General features: G+C 36.3%; 1 protein-coding gene across 2 annotated transcripts in view; it reads right to left on the bottom strand.

Moving 5' to 3' along the window:
• Positions 1–14045, bottom strand: part of EFCAB7 (EF-hand calcium binding domain 7) — a 31096-nt gene that overhangs the window by 15263 nt on the left and 1788 nt on the right. For both annotated transcript variants that reach the window (XM_067301346.1, XM_067301347.1), the window contains 5 exons: positions 12587–12774; positions 8499–8710; positions 6207–6293; positions 5139–5334; positions 3456–3580 (listed from right to left, as the gene is read on the bottom strand). In XM_067301346.1, the coding sequence (XP_067157447.1) occupies positions 3456–3580; positions 5139–5334; positions 6207–6293; positions 8499–8710; positions 12587–12774 (808 nt within the window). The remainder of the gene's footprint in view (positions 1–3455; positions 3581–5138; positions 5335–6206; positions 6294–8498; positions 8711–12586; positions 12775–14045) is intronic.

The raw sequence follows: 14045 nt of genomic DNA, 5'->3' as shown, positions 1-14045 counted from the left end.
CTTAGCAGACAGAATCTTTCAGATTAATCTTAGCAGAGAGCTCTGCTCAGGAGCCTGTACCTTTGCTTAGGGTTCAGTGTAACAGGTAAACTAACAAAGATTTGAGAGACAAGCTTGTAAAAAAGGGAGAGGGGCTGCATGTAACGCCCAGTAAGGAGGATGACCACTAACTCATTCTAAGGCCAACCGGTCTTCATCAGGGTGCTATATTTCATTCCACACCGCTTACAGAATCAGTTTTCACTTCAACGCATTCACCCTCAGTTGACAGTACTTTACAGTCACTGACCTACAGGTGTCAGGCTAGAACTGGACTTTGGTAGTGCAAGTATATCTGGGATGCCAAGTAACACACTTGGTAACACATATGCAGCTTCTAGATTTCTTTATTCAGAACTCTTCATTTCTTAAGAATATAAAATACTCAGGAACTCGTGGATTTAAGAGCCTTCAATCCTCTGCCACAGTTTTGCCACTGATTTCTATGGGAACAGGATCAACCCCTTGGCAGTTCCCATTCAAACATTACTGAATTCATCTTCATGATACATAAGCTTGGATCTTGATATGTAAAGATGTATCTTGAGGAAAATCATTCCAGGTATTAGCACAGAAAGACGCTGCAGAACCTAACAAATTGATCCCGGATTCCACATTTTGCCTATGAATCACTCTTATTTTATCAGTTTCACCAAAACAACGCAAACTCAGATATGAAAAGAATCTTCACACTAAAGGAATAAAATATATCATCCTTAACAAAACATTATTATGGATAAATACTGAGAATTCCAATTCTTACACAACCGGGAGCTATCTTAATCTCAAAGTACTTTATTACTACGGTAAGACTACCCTGTCCTATCAGATGAACAAAATGTCAGATGAACAGCAACAATTATTTCAGCCTCACTACTCCAATAGTTTTGGTAGCATAATGCATCATCCTGATTTACATGGTCCATGGAGAGTAGTTTTGTCCTATTTGCTCATCTTCCATTTTTCTAGTGTTATTTCAGATGAAAGACAAAAACTTCCTGCAGTTTTGCACTCACATAAATGAGAGATGTTGTTAACATAGAGACATCAAATAATCCAAATAAGCAGGGAAAACATCTCAAGGAACAAAGTCCTTGCCAAGTTGTGACCAACAGCAAGTAGAAGTTTAACAATGCTTTAGGAATCATATACTGAATTGTTATTCTTGCAGGGAGCATAAGGTGGTGCTATATTCTCTAATTATCAATGTCACAGTATAGAAGGTATGTAATTTGGGAAGTCAAAAGAAGATTTTCTGTTTTGAATGTAGTATGTTACTTCAATGCATGATAAAGGATGTGAAATATAAAGGCATAAACTTGTCAAATAATAGCTAACATAGTGGGAAATGTTCTTATTAGAAATGTTAATGCTAAAGACATGGTAGGAGGTAGCTGCTGCTCCCAGTGTTGGTCACTGCCCAAAAACTGTATTCTAAGGCTATTAAAATGTAAGTCATTATGGGAACTATCCACACATCATGCATAATTCCAAATAAAAAGACTCCTCTGGGATATTTCTTTTGCACTGTGTATACCAGTCTTTCACTGACTTCAGTAGAACAAAATGCAAAGGTGAGATTCCTTAGCAGGGATAATTTGTCTGTGATGATTTAGTTACCCAGAGCAGAGAGAGCATTTTAGAACACGATACACTGCTTGTTTTGTTAATATCTTTTAATCTTGACTGAAATCTATAAGAAGAAGAATATTTTGCCAAAATTTAAAAATTGTTAGCCATGTTTTATTTAATCATCAATCAACTACAGTTGAAGCCCAACAGGTCAGTGTGTTGTTTATGCAAATCTGCAACACTTACAGATTTGTCTATTTTTTGTTCCCAAATTTATTTCCAAGGCTTTGAACATGTCACACAACTCCACTGACAAAAAGAGAACAAATGGAAGAATTGTCCTGTGCTATGAATACATTTCATGTTTTCTGTTTTTAAATTTAGATGTTCATAGTGTTTTGAGTTCCAATGTATTTTTCTGTCAGAACTGCACCTTTGGCATTGGTCCAACTTCATGATGGCAATATTTTCTTACTGTCCCAAAAAGACTATGGAGAAAAATATTTCTGAATATAAGACGAATGAAAAGAATTTTTGTGCTGTTAGATCCTAAACCACAGCCTAAATAAACCATTGTGTATCTGTTCATCGATTTTGAAGGGGTTTGTACTGGGCCTTTAATAGTTAGGGTTAAAAAATATATATATAGCAGTTCTACTTACAACTACTTCCATTTATTGAATGATTTAATTTTTTGTATGATGCTAATCAATATTAATCAATATCTGCAGCTGCTATTTTCAATCAGCACTTTACTTGCTTGTAAAAGGAAAGACGGATCCAATATTGGGAAACTGTGGGATGGTTTTATACACTACATATCATGTTTGAACAAGGTGAAATTGCAGGTTAAATTGCATGGAGGTCCAGATACCTAAACAGACTGCAAAAAATTCCTTTGAGATTATGTTTTTAAATTTTAATATAGAACAAATGTCACTGTATAGCTATGTTGAAGATATAAAGGACTTCAGAGTTCAATAACAAATACAGAGTTGTTATTTGAAACAAAAATGTAACTCATGAGAACAATCAGTTCAGTTTTCCAACAGCAGTTATACTATGTGGTCATAACCATTTTTTCCCTTTTATACAGAGGTCTCAGGGTGCACATTTTTAATGTATCCTAGCAGTTTCCAGTTAATGTTTTATATTTCTATAGCTATTATTTTCTGTTGAAAGAAAACTAGTAAAGGTTGAGTCAAGAAAGCAAAAACAAACGAAAAAGATCAATATTAACACTCTACAAATATTGACTTAGCAAAGTGACTTTGTTGTCTTTCTCCCACAGGAATTTATATTGAATGAGTGATTTATTTAAACCAAAATACTGATAGAACATATTAGTCTAAATAAAAATCAATATTTTCAGGCTACAGCATGTATTTACAAATTAATGCCCAACAAACTGAATATGCTTGGAGTCTGTTATTTATTTCCAATTACCTTTCATATAAAGGTTTATGATACACAATCTTTCAGACTACTTAAGCATTTAAAGTTCTCACCAACCTAATAAATTATTCAATTTTAAATTTCTCAAAAAGTCATTAAACGTTTTATCCAACAGTGGTTTCATTTATAAAAAACACAATTTGTTCTATTAAACCTTCACACCTGAAAAATTATTTTCAATAACTAAATGTCAGCAAAACCAACAGTATATAAAAATGTTAATAATAATATGTATCAATAAACGTCTCAGTAGTGTATAGCTGCCCTTGACAAACTATTAATAAAACATAAGACAAAAATCAGAGGAAAACAGTTTCTTATTTAAAATGCAGTAACATATGTGCCTAGAGGAAAACAGCATAATTCAATAGGACTGGCTTACATAATACCTTTACTGCGTTTGGCTCAATTAGCTTTGCGTTTCTGTTACGACTGGCACTCATGCTGATAGTGGAAGAAATGGATGCTTTGCAACTTTGAGCTGATGAGGGTCTTGAAAAAATTCTGCTATCCCCTATAAACACAGATATTTAGTTACAATCAGATTATTTCATCCCACTTCTAGTGCTATTTCTTGTAAAGCCTTACATTTATACGTACACAGAGGAAAAACTGGATGACAAAAACTTCAGTGAGATAGGCTGACTTCCCTTGTAATTATTTAATACTTAATCATTGATTAGCCAAACATTTTTACTTCCCTGCTTGTACATCCCAGATGAATGGGCATCTGAATAGCAGAACCTTGGAATCCGAATCTGTCTGAAGGACAAGAAATTGTTACCACAGGACACAAACCTTGGAATCAAGGTAAATCTGTCTTAACTGGGTACATTTATCTGACTTCTAATTTAATTTCCCAGGACAACGTAGTTTCCTTTCCAGATAGCACATCACTTGTGCACAACTGACCAAGAAAATTACTTTCGGGCCTTTACCTCCCAGTTCCTTAAGTTGGGGCAACCCTGCTAGTGCAACTGTTGATTTAGCTACATAAATTCAGCCTTCACTTTCTCTGTTTTGTCATCTTTGTACTTCTTCAATTTCAGCAGAATTTTTGCTTGAATTGAAGCAACTTAAAGTAAACAGTACATTCAACCTACAAATGCAAATATTTCATACACAGTACCTTTACAGTCTTTTAGCCTGTAGTCTTTTCCCAGTTTGGGAAGGTTCTTAAATACATTTGTAACTTCAATCACAATCAATAAGACAGTTTAAAGTTCTTCCTGAAAAGGGGCCTCAATAATTGGAAAAAAAGAAATAGACTGTTCACTTATTGATACACAGTTAAGGTTTCATCTCTGATCAGGGAAGGAAACAAATAACTTGCCATGTTGAAACATCTGTGCACTCATTTTCTTTCTTTCCTCTGGACTGTGTCACGTGTGTCACATGAGACTCAACCAATTTTACCCTTAAGAAAAATTTGATAGCTTCAGATAATAGAAGCAGCCAAAGCCCATTTGAACATGGTGGTCAGATATTCCACTGGGACATTTACGTGATTGCCACAGCAGAAATGAATAATAGTCAATGACATCCTCACTAATCTGAGAAAAATTAAACAAATACTCAATTGTTCGTTGACCCAGAAAATGAACTCTAACAGAATGAAAGCTCCCAATATGAAAAATAAATACACAGAATCACAGAAGGGTTGAGGTTGGAAGGGACCTCTGGAGATCATTTAGTCCAACCCCCCTGCTCAAGCAGGGTCACCTACAGCACGTTTCCAAGGATTGTGTCCAGATGACTTTTAAATATCTCCGAGAAAGGAGACTCCACAACTTCTCTGGGTAACCTGTTCCAGGGCTCTGTTACCCTCCCAGTAAAGAAATTTCTTCTCATGTTCGGACGAAACTTCCTGTGTTTCAGTTTGTGCCAGTTGCCTCTGGTCCTATCGCTGGGCACCACTGAAAAGAGTCTGGCCCCACCCTCTCTGCACCCTCCCTTCAGATATTTATATGCATTGACAAGATCCCCTCTCAGCCTTTTCTTCTCCAGGCTGAATAGTCCCAGCTCTCTCAGCCTTTCCTCATATGAGAGATGCTCCAGTCCCCTAATCATACCTTTCATCGGTGTAAGTTTGTGATCAGTTTTCTTTGAGACTCTTGGTGATGGCTTAGATACTGGCAATGTGATCCCTTCAGAGGAAGTTCCAGCTTGACTTCCAAACTGCTGACGCCTCAATCGACTGTCAACTTCCAGTTTCTCTAGTGCAGTCTTGCAGCACTGCTCACTGGTTGTCACGTATAAGTCACAAAACTTTAGACAGTAAAAAGTAATCTGGTAAGCAAAACACTCTTTCTCAAAGTTTTAAGGATTAAAACATAACATTCGTAAGCAAAGGATAGAACAACAGATGGAATGCATTTTCTTTTAACACACAATATTACTTTTATTTTCATGAATCAGAGTGACCATTTTCAAATGACAGTAAAATGGAGCCATGATTCAATGAGGAGGTCAAAATATTAAATGAAGTGTGACTTTCAATCCAAGAAAGTATTTATATATCTTTCTAGACATTTGCAGCCTGGGTTTTTTTGCGTGTGATTTTTAGTAGTTTCCCCCCCCATAACACCATATTTATGGCACAAATCTTTGTGGGCTTTTTACACAGTTTAAAACTTAGTCATTGCGTAGAGATGCCACTACAATAACATAAAACTGAAAAGAGATTGCGTCTTGAAAATTAGATGCTCAACGTGTAAAATAATTTCCCCCACACAAGAATTACATAATGTTACAGACATCACAGTTCTCACTGATTAGCTAAGTTTGTTGTCAATTTTCATCTTTATCCCGCCATTGCTTCAACTCTTACCTTCATTCACGCTATTAGGCTTCACACCAACTCTGCCTAATACATGAGGTTCACTTGTAGCAAGTGACCTTTCTAAGGATAATAGTTAGGGCAGTACATTGTGGGATGAAGCAAAGGAGGCAGAACTCTCATTTTAGTCCTTGGAGAAATACATACCAGCCCATGCACCACTACATAGGCAGATCGGAAAAAAAAAAACAAAAAACCCCACCAATCATCAATGGCCAATGGGCCAACACACGGAGGTAATATCTACTGCATTTGATTGTGCCAATAACACCAAGAACAGATAATATCACTGTTTTCATACCTTATTGTAGTCAAGTTTGCCACTGCTGTTAAAATCAGCCAGTTTAGTAATGGCACTCACGTCATCCAGAGTCATTTTTTCACCTCTCTGCAATAAACAACTCAGTTTTAGCTCTTAATCAGGAATGGTGTTCACCATTCTGAATCACCAGAATAGAGGTCAACATTGTATTAAAAAAAAAAAAAAAAAAGTATGTCCCTACAATGCTACTAAATACTGAATAGAAGAATTGTATCAGTTATGCAGTTTTGTGGTGTCTTATAGAAACCCGCCATGAATGATACCTTCATTGATTTCAGAAAGTCTTCCACAGGCTGGGATATCTCATTCTTATCTATATTGTAGCATGCTAACCACCAAGACCTAATTTCATCATACTTTGTTTCACTCACTTACTTGAACTATCCTATTATACCTACAGTAAGTCAATCTACATCGCAATTTAGTGCACTGTTGAGGGTTATTCTCAGGTGTGAATTTGTCTTGCATTTATTCTTGGAGTCATCGGTGTGAAGTCAAAGTCACCAGCAATTCCCTCTATACAGATACACACAACTGCTAGTAATGACATGGCAATATGCAACTGCTGTACAGAAATCTGCTTCACATCACCTTTAGGTATGGATTCACGGTGTATACCTAGGACCGATAACTGATGAAGACTTTATTGTTGGTAAACGTGATGTGGACATATGGTCCTGGATCCATAATGGATTGCAACAAACCAAACCCTGGTCCTCCCCTCATTGCACAGCACCAGTTGCTAATGTAGGCAAGTCCAATGAGTTCTTCATTTGGGTCTCTATAAAATGATGCACTGACTTCATGTAACATTACTGAGTTTATAGTCTACAGTCTAACTCGAGATCTGTTCCTTCTGTCTTGTGTTATATACAGAACATTTCTTTACCATTGCAACTGTATCTTTTTGTTCCCGCAGAATGAGGATTAAATATTCTGCCACGATGTCTGAAGTCAAAAAATGATCTTATATTTCTTCTGGTTGACCCAGTAAAACAAAATGTAAACTTTTTGTTCTTTCAATCCCAGTTTGCTCTCCGTTTCTTTAAAATCCTGTCATTCTCACTTTTGAACACTTTACTAAAATTCTACTATTAGTCCATTTTTAATTGTTACTGCTCCTCAGTGCTTGCGCTATGTAAGACAATTGGTTTTTACAATGGAGGGGTTTTTTTGTTTGTACAGAGCAAAAAAACTGACAGAACAGAGAAAGAAAATTACTATAATTATCTGTAGTACAAGCCTGTGCAGTTTAGTTAGAGCATCAGCTTTGCACTGGCTTGGAAGACTTTTGTTTTGGGGAGAGGGCAGTTGTTTGCTTGTTTTGCAGATCCTCTCAGGACCTGAATTTTAATGCTGTCATACTCTTTAGAGTTCCAGCTCCTAGAATCTCATCATTTCACAAAAATCTCAGCTGCTATTTTAAAAACTGCTTTTCTATCCTTCGTGATTATAAAATAAAGCCTAAAAACATGGTTGCAGGTCAGTAGCTAAATAAAAAGTTCCAAATGATCTTAAATGTCATTATTTTAAGCCCTATTAATGATATGCATAGGTAAGTCTTATGATTTTTGCACCCTTTGAGTTGACAACGCATAATCTCTAATCAAAGAACTGATTTACCCTGGGACAAGCTTATCTGAAGACCCTGATGAACTAAATAGAAGGTCCTGTGGAGTCACTGGAGTGACAGAACATGTCATAGCTGTGATAAGACTAAAGCACTGATCTTAATATTTTATGTATAAGGTACATAGATGTTGTTTTTTAACTTTGTATCTGAACATGCATAAACAAACTTGCGACAGGAGAATAGTAAATGTATGAACGTTATCAACACAGTTAATGGCATAATCCCATAGGGCTGCATAGGGGGTCCTGTAAAGAACAGAGGGATTTGCACTGACTGAACCCAGTAAGAGCCGCATTGATTCTCTTCTGTTGCTCCACTGCAGTACAGATAGGGTTTGTACCAAACATTCTTTTGAAATATTAAAAATATTTTTCTACTAATTCTGATCTTCAAAGAGCAATTGTCAAAAGGGACAAATAGGTTACCAACTGCATGACTGTAAGGGGGGTGGGGGGGGGAGAGGAAGAAGACCATAAATAACCTCAGAAAGTTAGACATAAAATTGAAAAAAAATTCATGAATCAGCTATTGACTCTTTTGATCAGGAACACGTTATTACACATTTAGAATAGTTTTAACATCCAGTTTCCAAAGTCTCTACTAATGGTTAAAAATGGATAATTTTCACTGATACTTACCGTTGTAAGAATTTTATAAAGTTCATCATGTAAAATATATCCAGAATTATCTCTATCTATTTTTCCAAATGCTTTGAGCAGTTCAGTTTTTGTAGCTGTTTTTTCTTTTTTTAAGATAGTACAAAAATCATCAAAATTCAGTGTAGTTGTTTGTGAAGTCCAGTATTTATTAAGTGTCTTCTGAGATGGATTTCTTCCAGCCTGTTGAAGTACTGAACAATAAAACACAGTATTAACTATATATTTGAGCTGTCAGTATCAATAAGGAATTTTCTCAAAACATCCTTTAATCACTTCATATATTCAAACATTTCTTTTAAAAACACAGTCAGTCCAAGGGAAAAGCAGCTTGGAAAGACAGCTTTGCTTAACACAGATGTAATCCGCATTCAACTGATACAGACTGACTGTGACCTTCCCTTGCCCTTCAGTTCAGTGGTTCGTACCAGAGAGGTGACAGCAGCCTGAGGGGCAGAGTAGCTCCCTGGTGTATTTCTTTGAAAAGAGTCATGAAACAGGCAGCACCCGGCATTCTAGGCCACCCTCCCAAAGTACGATCCAGCAGAGAGATGATAAACGGTGCACTGCTGAGAATGATGCCCACTTTCTTCTCCCACAGAAAAGGAAGAAACCAGAAAGCAGTCTGTGACTTTTTATAACACAGAAATACCACAGGCAGTGCAGTAGCCAACTATAATTTTGCTTATTGGCTCTGATCTGCAGCTTTCCCTTACTTATGTGCACTGTCCTACAAAACTCAATGGGACAACTCCCTTAAATAAAGTCAGCAGGATCAAACCACTAATTAGGCAAAATACCTACCGACTTGAAACAAAGAATCTCCTCCCCAAGTGACAAGTGTAAAACTCAGCTCGGTGTGTATAATCTACAGCCTTAATATGAAGAACCTATTATTTTGTCAGTGTCAAGAAGGTATTACATTAAATTGAAATTAAATTCAAATAGATAACCTATCTGAAGCAGTCTGAGGAGATGCCTTTAAATCCTTCCTCATAATCAAGCATTTTAGGGAAACTGAAGCAATTCTTCATCTTTACCTAGGCTGGCAGTTTGATTTTTAGCCAGCTGACCAATGACCAAATCTATACCAGCTGAGAGCAGTTCAGTAGCATCTGTGAAATGAGGTCGTGGTATCATTACAATTCTCAATAGGCAACTGTGTCACCATAAAAACAAACAAACAAACAAAACCAGACACCTTTGTTGCTAATCTCAGATGGAACGCCAAGGACTAAATAAAGATTTCTGCCCTGTCACCTCTACAAGCGCAGTCAGGAGAATACAGCAAAGCCTACATCTTCGTCCATGTGACACTTGGGCACGCAGCAATTGTTCAAGGATTTCTGTGTCAAGGTCAGCCAAGGAAGGGCAATTACTCTATGTGTTTGGTTATGTGAAGAGCACAGTTTCCTGGAATGTCAATGTAGCACAGTATTCACTTACATTTAACAGAATATCCTTCAAATATATGGCAGTTCTATATTTTTATATACCCTGGGAGATCAGCTCTTGCTATACAACGCATCTCCCAAGTTTGTATTTTTGAAAGTTCAATTAGACTGCATGTTTTATTTATACTTCTTCACAGATTGATTCTGCTAAATACCTTAAGTAACATTACAATACAGGAAATGACAGATTCTGTGAATAAGTACAACTCCTACAAGTAAAATTTTGCAGGGCCAATCTAAGTGAATATTGCACAGTTCATCTTATTAGCCAAACATCATGTAACCACAGATGCTTCAACACTGGCACCATATGATACTACGCCGGCATATACTTAAGTCGCAACATGTATCTATAATTATTTCGCTCTTAATGCCTACAAATTTAAAAGAAATAAGTTCACACACCTCTCTGAAAAGACTTGGAGCCTGAGCCACTAATTGCCCTTTTTAAGTTGACCTTGAAACCAAAATGCCCAAACACTTGCTGCACACCAAAGCGGCATATGGATAGAGATGAAAGAGGAAGCATATATAAAAGAGATGCCATTTGTTCACACCACTCCTATTTTAAAATCCAGATTATCCAAAACTATCATTAGGATGTTATAAAGACACTTTTATTATAGCCCAGAAAGCCTGGATAACACCAAGTCTCAGGCTGAAAGAGCGTCCTTGCTAAAGGGTAGGATTTCATGTACTGGTATAGGGAAAGAAGCTACAAACTTCAGTGCATCCAAAAAGTATACTCAGCTTTTACAGTCGTGGCTTTCAACACAGAGCTCTCAAGTCTTTTAGGCACGAACAATGCAGCAATTAGTGAGAAGTATTTGCTCGCATGTTCAGAAAAAATGTGACTATTAGAATTATGATCTGACAAAATGATTTGATAACATAGCATGTTTTTGTCTTTAGTTGTTGCTTGTTTTTTGAATATATTAATTCTGCAATACCGCAATACACATACAGATAATCTAACAGGAAGGCTTTAGAAAGCAATGTGTAATATCACTGGTCCCAAGTGAATTGTGAGCTGGACTCTGAAACCCATAAGATCAAAATAAAAATCATGATTTTTTTTTTTTAATGATGCATTTGGATTCTTTTTGTCTAACTGAAGGTTTATATTCTCATGCTTTCTTTGTCAATCATATGAGCTAGAAACATTTTTTCCAATAAAGCAACCTAGGACTTCCACATAATCACAAAACTCCAGGTAGAAAATAGGATTGAAAGACACCTCATGGGTCACCTAATACAATCCCATGAAATTGTGTACAACTGTGAATAATCTTTTTCATAAAAGGACTAAAGTGCTCTCAGAAAAAAAAAAAAGGTAAGACACATTATACAATTCCTACAACTCCAAGAGTTAGCAAAGCTGGCATTATATTTGCTTGAGAAATTTTAGCTCGTGTAGTGAAATCTATTTCAGAAATGAAAACCACCCAGTTGGTAAGATATGGAACTAATTAAAATTATAAATAAATCAATTTCCAATACACAGCCCCAGATACCATTTTTTTCAGGAAAACTGCTTTATAATTTTCCTTAATAATTTCCATGCAAGGAACTCTGACATTTCATATTTTTTCAAAACAATTTTTTCTAAGCTCTATAACTTTCAATCACATTATATCTGCTAAAACTTTTATTTACCAGAACTGAAGCATTTAGTGATTTTTTTTCTGTCCTACTACCGACAATGATACCACTTACACACAAATATAATACTGAGGAAAAAATGGAAACTTTTGACCTCCATCTAAGGGAACAGTTTAATTTAGTGAGAATTTAAATAAAATAATAATAATTCTTATGAAACACAAATGTCTGAAACAGTCCATTTTGTCACATAAGCTTAGTATAGGAAAGGCAATATTTTCACACATTACTCAGACAAAGTGGCTAAGAACTGATCTGTGAGACTATCTTTAGAGGTGGTAAACTACCATACCCACGTCTCCAATAACAACCTTCTTATGAGTCTGCAAACCTCTGCACCAAGTGATGCCAGTTACCATGGTGATTTGCTGTGCTGGGGCACTTGTCCACTATAAACTGACCGAGACCAACTCACTAAATCATTTGTCAGAGACAGGAAAACAATTTATTGCAGAAATGTCACAGTCAAAAAGCAGTACTAAGGCCCACCTCAAGTAAGCAACAACGCTGCCATCAAACTTGGTGTTGTTAAACAACTCACTTAGGTCCCCTCTAAGCTGTCAGCTGGTATTGACTTTTGCCCATTCAGACTAGTGATTTACAGATGAAAAGCTCTGTATACTATTCCCAATTCCATGAATCATCCAGTACCTAATAACAAAGATAAAGAATTTGAAGAAAGTGAAAAATATTGAGGAATGGTAGTTTCTATAAACTGAAAAATCAGTCTGTGATATATTTTATAATGGGTACACGATGCAAATGTCTTTAAAGATACAGCTAACAATGCCTGAATGTCTAAACCCTGCCTAAAACTACTGAAGTCCTTAAAAGAGCTAGTGAGTCCTATGCACTAGGATATTTTCATTATTGAATTGCTCACTGCTGTTTAACTACCTACTGCAATCATCACATACAATAGTTACTGGGGGAAAAAAAAAATCTACTCATTACCTAAACAGAGTTGTTCTTTTGATTTAATATTTTCTAAACTGCTTTTTAAAACAGTTAGATAAGCTGCTCTGCAGTTCATATAAAAGATTTCTTCTTCTGAACGCTGGGACTTCTTTGCTCGAGAACTTTCTGAGTGTGTGACTTTCTGATCGGAGAGGGATGCATTACTCCCAGGACTGCTGGCCATTCTGTGAAGAATACAAGCACATTTAGAATTTGTTACTCTTTTGCCTGTTTAATAATGTCTCTGCTTTGTTCTCTGAAGCAAAAGTTACCTTAACCTCTAGGTTGTATCCTTCCCATTCTCTTAATCTGGGATAATACTTACCTACCTTTGCAGGTAAGTATCATGAGATCCACACATGAAAATAACTTGAGCTCTAATTGTTATTCACAAATTGTTCTTTATTGGTAGTAAAAGGTTTCATTTTATCACATTTTATTTTCATTTCCGACATTTGACATCACAGTGCTTATACAGTCATATTACCTGAAACATTAGTAAATTTTCAAGTTATCATCTCTGATGTAAACCATTGATATCCATGTTTAGAAATAAGTCACTACAACTTCTCCTTACTACATCTTTCCACTAGAGTTTTCACTCTTGCCACATTAGTTAAATTCTCCTAAAGACAGAAACAATGGGAGAATTTGTACAGAACAGTGCTTGCTGCCTCTGATGTTTTTACTACCATTATCTGGGCCTAGCATGATTTGTCACAACGGCAAAATGCACGAACATACGAATGACTGCTTTGCTTGCAAGGCCACTCTGATTGTTGCTACTGGTCAGAATGACCTAGCAGTAGCAAAGGCTGAACGTTTTTTTAGGAAAAAAATACTAATTAAACATGGCCACAGGTTGGAGGCACAGATTCACTTAATAGGCTTTTTCACCAAGCAGTGATAACAAAGTACATACTGTTAGGAACGGACACAGCACTTATCTCAACGGCGGGAGGTCTGTGGCTGCAGGATCGTGACGGACTCATGTTGAGTGGGATTCCATATTATGCTGCTTGGTGCTAACAGCAGGGTAAAAGCACCCTTTGTCCTCCAGTGAAAACTATATATGAGTGACTTTATGCTGGATCACATATATGTCGGGATTTCCTCTCCCAGTCAAGCTTCTTATTATTGAATAATTGCTGTGGCTAGAGAAACTTTTAGTAGAGGTTTTAGTTTAACAGAGGTTTAGAAGAACTTTTATATTGAGAAGCCATTTCTGTGTCTTCCCTCTCAAGCTGATTTTCATCTTCCCAAATCTGAATTAGATAGCAGACTGAGTAGTTTTATATAGTGTCAGCACAGACAATATCTAATGTAAAACATTTGCTAGTTAAAAAGAAGTGATATAGTAATTATTAAATTGACTACATTTTTTTTTTCCTGGTGCCGACCCCTATCAGAAGAGATTTTTGTTTTCTGTTTTTACAGTTATAACTCCACAAAAAGA

The sequence above is a fragment of the Apteryx mantelli genome, chromosome 8, assembly GCF_036417845.1.
Source record: "Apteryx mantelli isolate bAptMan1 chromosome 8, bAptMan1.hap1, whole genome shotgun sequence".
Taxonomy (NCBI): domain Eukaryota; kingdom Metazoa; phylum Chordata; class Aves; order Apterygiformes; family Apterygidae; genus Apteryx; species Apteryx mantelli.
The sequence above is the reverse complement of the archived record's forward strand: the minus strand, read 5'-3'. Positions and strand labels throughout refer to the sequence as shown.